Below are 9656 nucleotides of genomic sequence, written 5' to 3'. Positions count from 1 at the left end.
ACTTCCAACATATTGCATTTCCTTCGTCTTTGAGAATCATATTATGCAATATGATACAAGCAATGGCGGAGCCACGTTGGGGCCAGAGGGAGCCCAGGCCCACCCTCAGATTATTATTTTTTTTTGTTTTTTTTACTAGCCCAAATAGCCAGGCCCACTCTCGTCGCTTTCATTAGTCCGAACCCCAAATCTCATTAGATCAAATTAGCGGGAAATTAGATGGAGAAAAGTGCGATCAAGCAAGTAAGACAACCAGGCATCGTCTTCTAAATTTCTAATTCTCTTAATTGAAGTTTGCGATCGAGCAAGCAAGCAAAGCAGCAGGTTATTGACTTATTGTATGTAAATATTTTATATTTTCAAAGAATTTAGGGTATACTTTTGTTGTATATGTCGGCAGCAAAGCAATTGGGATTCCGTTAATTTGTTTATTTAGAATTGGAGTAGATACGATTCCTATGATCCTATTATTTATTGTATAAATTATGTTATTTAGATTATGGGAAAAGATATAGCAACCGATCCCCACCATTTGTTTATTTAATTCCTTTTGTTGCACACTTGCATACAGTACACTTGCCCATGCTGTGAAAAGAGAAAGTCACAACTCACAGTGTAAATATACTTATCTTTTAATTGTTATCTCTTGCTTTTTTGATGTTTGAATATACATATTTGTTAATTATTATATCTTTCTTTCTTTTCTCTATGCAAACATATGAACAGACCAAGTAGAACCTATATTACCTTTTTATTTTTCTATTTAGTTATTGTATTTATTATAAGAAACAAGTCTTATTTTTCATTAATTACTTATTATTTATTAATCACTTATCATTCAACAGGCATGGAGAAATATTTAACAAAGAGAAAAATTCCGGATTCATCAGAGGCATCTAATGTTGATTTTTCTAAACATAGCCGTGTGGAAATCAATTTACCAGATCTTCCCTCAGACCCTGGAATGAGGACTAGGATTTTAGATTATGATCCTAATGTTTGAGACGAAGTTCGAAGAGCATACCTCTTAAAAGGGCCTTGCCAACCTAAATCTCACGAGTTTCCTTACACTCTTTTTGGCAAAAAACCACGAAGATTTAATGTTGCTTGGTTTAATGTTAAAGAATATTCTACATGGCTAGAATATAGTGTAACTCAAAATGCTGTGTATTGCTTATATTGTTATTTATTCAAACCATATGTTGGAGCACAAGGAGGCGGTGAAACGTTTGTTAGTGTGGGAATATTTGAAAATTGGGGACATAAAGAAAAGTTGAATCAACATGTTAGAGGTTGCAAGAGTGTTCACAACCAAGCTTGGTCCAAGTGCAAGGATTTATTGAACAACAAACAACGCGTTGATGTTGCGTTCGCAAAGCAATCAACACAAAGTTCAATAAACTATGATATACGATTGGATACATCAATTGATTGTATTCGATTTCTATTAAGACAAGGTCTTGCATTTAGAGGACATGATGAAAGTGAAACTTCAGCTAACAGAGGGAACTTTATAGAGTTGTTGTAATTTCTAGCTGATCATAATCAAAGCATTAAAGATGTTACTTTCAATAATGCTCATTTGAATCTAAAGTTGACTTTACCAGATATCCAAAAAGACATTGTTCATGCAGCTGCAATTGAAACAACGAAGCTCATTATAAATGATATCGGCGAATGTTTTTTCTCTCTCCTTGTTGATGAATCTTGTGATATTTTGATTAAAGAACAAATGAGTGTTGTGTTGCGGTATGTAGATGTAGAAGGTCGTGTAATTGAACGCTTTCTAGGTATTGAGCATGTCCCAAATACTGCAGCTATTACACTTAAAGAGACACTCGATAATTTGTTTTCAAGACATGGGTTGAGCATCTCAGGTTTGCAGGGACAAGGTTATGATGGGGCAAGTAATATGAAAGGTGAACTTGGTGGTCTTAAAACTTTGATTTTGAATGAAAATGCAAGTGCATATTATATTCATTGTTTTGCTCACCAGCTTCAACTTACTCTTGTAGTGGTGGCAAAAAATAATTCAAAAATCGTTTCTTTGTTTGTGTTGCTAACCAATGTTGTGAATGTTGTTGGAGGTTCTTGCAAGCGTCTTGACCGTCTTCGAGAACAACAAGCTTCCAAAGTTATTGAAGCACTTGGTTTAGGTGAAATCATAAGCAGTCGAGGCCTCAATCAAGAAACATCTCTTATCAAACCGGGAGACACACATTGGGGATCCAATTATGGTACTTTGATAAGTATGATTACATTGTTTCCATCCGTTTTAGATGTTCTTGAGATTATTACGGAAGGTGGAGCAACCCCAGAACAAAAATGTGAAGCTGATATGTTAATTAACTCCTTGCAGACCTTTAATTTCATATTTTCTCTGCACTTCATGAAAAAATTATTGGGTATTACGAATGAGTTATCCCAAGCATTGCAAAGGAAAGATCAAGATATTGTAAATACATTGAACATGGTTAGAATTTGCAAGATGCAATTGCAAAATTTGAGGGATAGTGGATGGGATTCTATGCTCACTCAGACTACATTGTTTTGTAAAAAACACGAGATTGAGGTTTGCAACATGGATGCAATGTTCTTACTTCCTGGACGGTCACGACGAAAATATCCAAAGAGGACAAACTTACACTACTATCGTGTAGAGTTATTCTACGATGTCATTGATTTGCAACGCACAGAACCAGAGAGTCATTTTAGTGAGACTGGCACAAAATTGCTTCTTTTCATGGCGAGTCTCAATCCAAATAACTCATTTGCAGCTTTTGATAAAAACAAATTAATTCAGCTAGCTCGTTTATATCCAAATGATTTTTCAGATATGGATTTGGAGATACTTAACGATCAACTGGAAACTTATATTCTCGATATGTTGAATTCGTCAGAGTTTTTGAATCTAAATGGGATTGGCGATCTTGCACAGAAGATGGTTGAAACAAAAAGAGATAAAGTGTTTTCTATGGTTTACTTGCTCATCAAATTAGCATTGACGTTACCGGTTTCAAAAGCAACAGTTGAGAGATCGTTTTCCGCTATGAAGATTGTGAAGAACATGATACGCAATAAAATGGGAGATCAATGGATGAATGATAACTTGGTTGCTTATATCGAAAAAGAGGTTTTTGCGGATGTTGCCAATCAAGATATCAACAATATGTTTGATAAAATGAAAACTCGTCGACGACCTTAGTGAATTTGTAATATATATGTTTGAAGTTTGTGGTTGTTTGATAATTTATATATGTTTCTAGTTTTTGGATGTTTAACAAGTTATTAGGAACACCCTAAAAAATTTCTTGGGTTTGCCCTTGGATACAAGTATAATTCACCTCACTCATTTTCTTTATTTCCATATAATGTGCAAGATATTTAAGTATATGCCAATGCTTTTTAAGAGCGTCAAACGCTCGTTCAACATCCTTTCTCGCTTTCTCTTGAGCTCTCTTAAACTTCAACGTTTCTCGTTCATTTGGATAAGACAGTGACTTCACAAAACAAGCGTGCTCCGGATAGATCCCATCCACAAGATAATACCCGTACCTATATGACGTTCCACGAACTTCAAAGGAAGAATCTGGTTGTCACACCGTGCTAAAGTGGAAGCATGAGGTACAACAAGAAAATGTTCCATAGCATAAGGTAAAAGATAACACCATCCATAGTATTTTAAAAGCATTAAAGTTTATAAAAGTTTTGAAACATTGTTTTAAGAAATTACTGTACAATAAAAATGAATACATGCACATTGCTTCTACAAGTGGTGTATCCCTAAGTGTCTTCTTACTGACGTGTTTCTGAAAAGCATGTTAAAATGAGAGGTCAACAACCGAAATAGTTGGTGAGTTCACAGGTTTGTGAAACTTAGGTTATACAAATCCGAACTTTGTTTGACATGAAACTACCAATTGAGAAGTATACAAAAACGTGTAAGTAATTGTTATGTAAATTTATAAGCAAAAGTAATAATACATGCTAATGCATTGAGGCCACAACCAAGCCTACGACTGCACTGCCCTATCAAGCTCTATGTTCTATCATTAACATAAGAAGTACATAGGTAACATGCACTCACATTTCGGTGTGAGTGAGGAGTTGTCATAAATTAGTACGAACATTTTGTATAATAAGAACATGTTTTTCACCCCAAAATATGAAAAAAAATAAAAAGGGGCTATGAATACACGCAATAATGGGCATAGACAATCTACAATTAATCCACAGACAAACCGTAATTGATCCACTGACAGAAACCCGAATGTCCAATCCTACTTTGATCCTACCAAACGTAAAGATACTAGTAAGATTTGTGCCTGGATCTCGAGTTCAAGTAATACTTAAATACTATACTATTATAAAATGCCTTAAAACTTATATTTATTTTTGAAAATTTAACTTATTTTATTTAGTCTCTGTATTCAGTGTCAATATATTTTATACATATTAGAACGTTTGTAATAACATTTGTCATAAAAATTGCTCATTTAATATATACAAAAGAGTTTTATTATACATTTTAAGCCTCATAAATTTGAGAATATTACCAAAACAGTATCAAAATCAACCAAAATTTATATATTTTTTTTTATTTAAGAGTGGGTATAGTTTCGTTACAAAAATTTTATGATTTTTGGATATGTTTAACTATTTATTATAATTTATATCTAAAAAAAAAAGCAATAAAATATGATTAAATAATAAGAATTCATAAAAATGTTTGAAAATTTAATCATAATAGTTTCTAACCTTTATCTGGTTCATCGTCTGGATTAGAATTCGAGACCTCCCATCTAAGAGGCAAAGCCTCTACCAAGTGGGCTAGTCCCACATTGGCATGAATTTATCATGATTAATAACACTAAAACGTCATTTGATATAGGAAAAGCCGGTTTTATAAATTACCCATGTTTATTTTTAAGAAAGTTGAAGTAGTTACTAAAACTACTGAAACAATATCTAAACTTTTCCAAAATTTATTTCTATAACTTTCCAGAATATATGGTGGTCCTGTTAAAATATGATTAAAAATCCTGAAAAATGTTATTACGATCACATCTAACCCAAATTGTGATCTTTGTAAATTTTCAAGTTATTTGGATGAGCCTAGCCTGGTTTTAAAATTTTATAATGATTAAAGGCACAAAAATCGAAATAAATATCAGTGTCCAAATCTAGAGAAAATTTATTTGAACCGTCTAGGACTCATAACAGCAGCCATGTAAAAAATGAGTGCTTTTTGACCTAGGGAACTATTTTCACTTTTGATTTGTCACTCTAAAACTTAATAATTTTGTATTAAATAAAAGAAAATACACTTGAATCTCAAAATTTCCGGAAAATGTTTTCATGCCATTCTTAAACTTCGAAAAATGGGATATAGTTATTTGACGACATTTATTTAGATGCATTTTTGAATAAATGAGTCCATGATTATTATTAAATCACATTTTTTAGCACTTTTGAGGAATCCTTGAAAACAAAATCTATGAACTATATATCAATCACAAGCAATCTGATCCAAAGGACATGCAACAAGCTAAAATATGTTCTTGGTAGTTTTAGAAAAGATTTAGATACGAAGGACTCAAAATAAGAAAGGAGCCTGGGTGTAGTTCTATTGAGGTTAATAGAAATGTTTATGAGTTTCTTGTTGGAGATGCTTCTCGTCCTGAAATGAATGATTTTTATCTCAGTTTGAACACATTATTCAAACTGTCATTTGTGTTTGAGAAATATGACGTGGAGCTAGTTAATTTGGTAATTTCAATAAATTCTTGACATGGTTAAATCTGTTGTAAGCCCATGGATTGAGATATGAGGAACTTTATCTTTGGCCTTTCAAGAAGAGACTCAGGTGTTATTTCAATCAGGAATTCCACTTGAAGAAGATAAAGTTCAAGAAACAAGAGCAATACTATCATTGTCATCACCATAATCCTTCATCAATACAGGACCGTCACATGCTTTCATGTTAATAGATAGTTTTGCATAGTAAATCACTGATTGGGATATTATTTGTGTTGTTTTGATTTAATTAGGATCTTCCTGACATTGTCGATTTTATTTGTAAAAATCAGAGATTGTCAAATTAAATTAGTATGCATTTAACCCCTTTTTTTTTATAACCTTTTGAGGTTCAAACATAATTCAATATGTATTTTGGCTTGCCTTCTTAAATCATACATATTAACTCATATTGCTTGAATAGATAAAAATAACGAACTAATTAAAGACAAGAAACTAGGATCATTATTTAGCTTGCCTTTGTAACTCATATGTGTTGATTAGTAGACAACTACATCTCATAAGCAGTAGGAAAAATTGTTTTACATTCTAAAGCGTTTAGCAGTATTGCATTAGTAATACAAAATCTCCATGAATGGTTTTGTGGTCCCTCACCTTGCTACAGTTAATGTTAAATGTTCATCAACTAAATTATGCTGCAGGGGCATAGTTGTAATCTCCATCATCATTGCCCCCATCTCCTTCTAACGTGGCTGCTGGTGTATAGTAGTAGTCACTATCATTCTTCTCCGTGTTAGCATGACTGTAACAACGTAATTTTCCAAACAATTTTTCACTTTAAAAATGTAATTTCATTTATAAGATTATCAAATCTCAATGTATCACATGACATCTCCATAAACAAATCCCAAGATCACAATACATAAAAAACTCCGCAAGTGTGTACAGATCATGCCGGCGCCTTCCCGCGATTCTCACTGGTACCTGAAACACATAACACACAACACGGTAAGCATGAATGCTTAGTGAGTTCCCCAAAATACGACATACAACACATACGCCACTTGAGGTTATAGCACGACCCTCCGGTCAATGTGTCTCAGCGGGATCCTCCAGTCCCGTGGCTCGTTGGACCCTTCGGTCCGGTCTATATCGTTGGACCCTCCGATCCGGTCTATACACCACATAGCATACAAATAACAAATGCACATAATCTCATACATACACATAGCACACAAGACCCTCTGGTCTACACATGGATACCACTGTAGGTAATGTATAGTGAGAAGACTCACCTCGAATGAAGTCGGATAAACTCTCGTGCTCGACGTCCCGACCTAGCCTCCTCCTATCATCCAAAAACATACCTGATCAATACCCTCTCATAGTCTCATCTATATAGGTTGGGTAGAGGGCCATTCTACCCATCCCTGAACTCTCCTGAATTAGCTTGACCAAAACCCTAAGGTCAACTGAAGTCAACGGTCAAAATTTGACCCGACTCGTCGAGTGCACATGGGCGACTCGGCGAGTCCATGCGGGTCCTTTGAATGGTTGAATTTGTGACAAACGACATTTTCTTGATGACAGACTTTGAAGAAATGTTGAAGTTGTGGTTGTGATTAGGAAAGAAACTAGCATATTTATGAGCAAGAGAAGTAAACTGGGCATTTTTTCAGATAGGTCTACCCACAAGAATAACTGTGGAGTTATGATGAAATGGTGTACCTCACGTATATGGGGGCACCTATTTGTAAAAATTTCAGCAGACATATCAGAACAAATGCATGGAGTTTGATGTGTGGCCCACGAGAGAAAAATGTTTAGAGTTTGATGGGCATCTTTTTTCTCAGAAGAAATGAGATAAAAGGATCGATTTTGTAGTCATATTGACAGGAATCTATCAAAACGTTGAAGTGTGGAGTCATTACCAATGAATGTGCGTGACATAATATGGTTGGCAGGTCATCCAGCCACATAAGACTGTCAGGTGACACATCAGTAGGGTGGATTCTTTGATCACTGCCATGTCATTCTGCATAGTCAGGGAAGTAAATACGATCACGTTACTTAGAAATCATATTTAGACATAAAGATCAATTTTTTTTAATAAGTTTTCCTGTAATATTAGTTTGTTTTGTCCAAAACAATCTGTATTTTATTAAACATATATTAAAAAAGGTGATTTTTATTACAATATCTTTATCCTATCTTTTCCAGAAGTTTAAAGATAGAATATAAGTATTTTGACTCTTGTGTTATGGTTTGCCTCTTGAGACAGGTTGCATTAGACCTTTATGATGAAATGTCACTTTTTAAATAGCTCCACTTGATATGATTTTAGATCCAACTTTTTTAGCTTTTATGTAGCTAGTCTAACACAGGACCATTCGTTTCGGGAATAATCTTCATTTTGGATCTAATTTTCAAATAGAGGTGCTATTATGATATCTCTTGGCCAATCATATCATACATACTTATAAAGCTAGCATTTTTTTTTGAATCTCATGCACTTGAAACCCCTATTTTTTAACTTCCTCAAACCACATTCATTTGAAATCCCATTTTTTAACTAATGCAACTCAAAAGTTTTTTTTAAATTATGATTTAACACTCAAAAGTTTTATAACTTATATTATGTTTAATTAGCATTTAGTGAGAAGTTTACTATAAAAAGGTCAATCTTTTGTGACTTTTGTGTTATATAAAATCTTACATGTAAGAAGGATGTCATAACATCAATGTTTTGCTTGGAATATCTTTCAACCAAAACAAATGAAGCTTTTCTATTCTTTGTTTATATTCAGTTTCTCATTTAATCGTTATATGTGATTTGTATGTATTACTCAATCTTGAATGTGAATCTTCAAACATCAATGTTTTGCTTGGAATATCTTTCTGATTCTTCTTTTTCAAGAAAAATATTTTGATTGCAGGTTAGTAAAGAATTGTCATCAAGTTTCTATGGTTGAATGGTGTTAAATGAAGAAAGAAGATTCAGAAAACGGATATAGGTTTTTTTTTGTTTGAGCAAAGTTGATGAATATTAGTTTTTTCTTTTGATTTAAATGTATATTTATGTAACATCTTTGTTTATATATTCAACCACCTAATGCTCTTATTTATTTGATTGTAGTTTTTCTATTGTGATTATGTTTATTTTCTATTATTTTTTTTGTTGGGTTATCGTACACAACATATTTAAAAGATAACATAATTTTTAACATTTGATATGTAATTATGATAGACTTATCATGATATGTTCTTCATATGAAAGTAATTTATCCATATTACTACGACAAGAATTACATATTACATTTATGAATATATATATATATATATATATATATATATATATATATATATATAATATGTCATTTGTTTAACATGTATATGCACCACTGTTGTAAAAATCCCGACTAAGTCCCGATTAATCCCTAGGCGCTACTCGACCGATTAGAGGGCGTCTTGCGATTAATCTCTACATACATAATGAGTGAAACATTATAAAACAATGAAATTTTAACATTTTGAAGAAGTTTTATATCAATTTAAACAATTTGAGGCATGATTAGTGTTGTATTAATCATATTAACCTATTTTGTTATCATATTAGTGGTATTTACGAACTTTGATATGATATTAGTCATATTTAATTTTTTAAAATTCAACAAATTAGTAATTAATGGTCTCCGATTAATCCCCCGATAAATCACCGCCTAGCCGATTAATCATTTGACCCTAGTCCACCAACTAGCTAACGTCGAACGTTTTTTACAACCTTAATATGCACCTATGTATGTTATAAATTTATAATTAAATATCTTTATGTTTAATAATTGAAGAGATTAAAATGATGCATCAAAACCAATTATTTAGACGAATATAACAATAATAAT

The 9656-nt window shown here is 32.8% G+C and overlaps 1 protein-coding gene and 1 long non-coding RNA gene across 2 annotated transcripts; one reads left to right on the top strand and one right to left on the bottom strand.

Moving 5' to 3' along the window:
- Nucleotides 1-847: 847 nt before the first annotated feature.
- LOC128125967 (uncharacterized) lies at nucleotides 848-3205 on the top strand. The gene is made up of 2 exons (XM_052763629.1): nucleotides 848-997; nucleotides 1595-3205. The coding sequence occupies exons 1-2, from the start codon at nucleotides 848-850 to the stop codon at nucleotides 3203-3205; spliced, it is 1761 nt and encodes a 586-aa protein (XP_052619589.1).
- Nucleotides 3206-6278: 3073 nt separating this feature from the next.
- On the bottom strand, nucleotides 6279-7608 carry LOC128126284 (uncharacterized). Its single transcript, XR_008224062.1, has 3 exons — nucleotides 7486-7608; nucleotides 7053-7105; nucleotides 6279-6741 (listed from the first exon to the last, which is right to left on the bottom strand). It is a non-coding gene; the product is annotated as an uncharacterized LOC128126284 (long non-coding RNA).
- Between the last annotated feature and the right edge of the window lie 2048 nt (nucleotides 7609-9656).

This window comes from Lactuca sativa, chromosome 5 (assembly GCF_002870075.4).
Source record: "Lactuca sativa cultivar Salinas chromosome 5, Lsat_Salinas_v11, whole genome shotgun sequence".
In the NCBI taxonomy this organism is placed as follows: domain Eukaryota; kingdom Viridiplantae; phylum Streptophyta; class Magnoliopsida; order Asterales; family Asteraceae; genus Lactuca; species Lactuca sativa.
Note: the sequence above shows the minus strand (reverse complement) of the source record. Positions and strands in the feature narration are given on the sequence as shown.

Bases quoted from the DNA above. Each gene is read 5' to 3' on its own strand.
- LOC128125967 (XM_052763629.1), top strand. From the start codon at position 848: ATGGAGAAATATTTAACAAAGAGAAAAATTCCGGATTCATCAGAGGCA. The intron at 998-1,594 runs GTTTGAGACGAA...TTGAATCTAAAG, and splicing joins TTTTAGATTATGATCCTAAT to TTGACTTTACCAGATATCCA.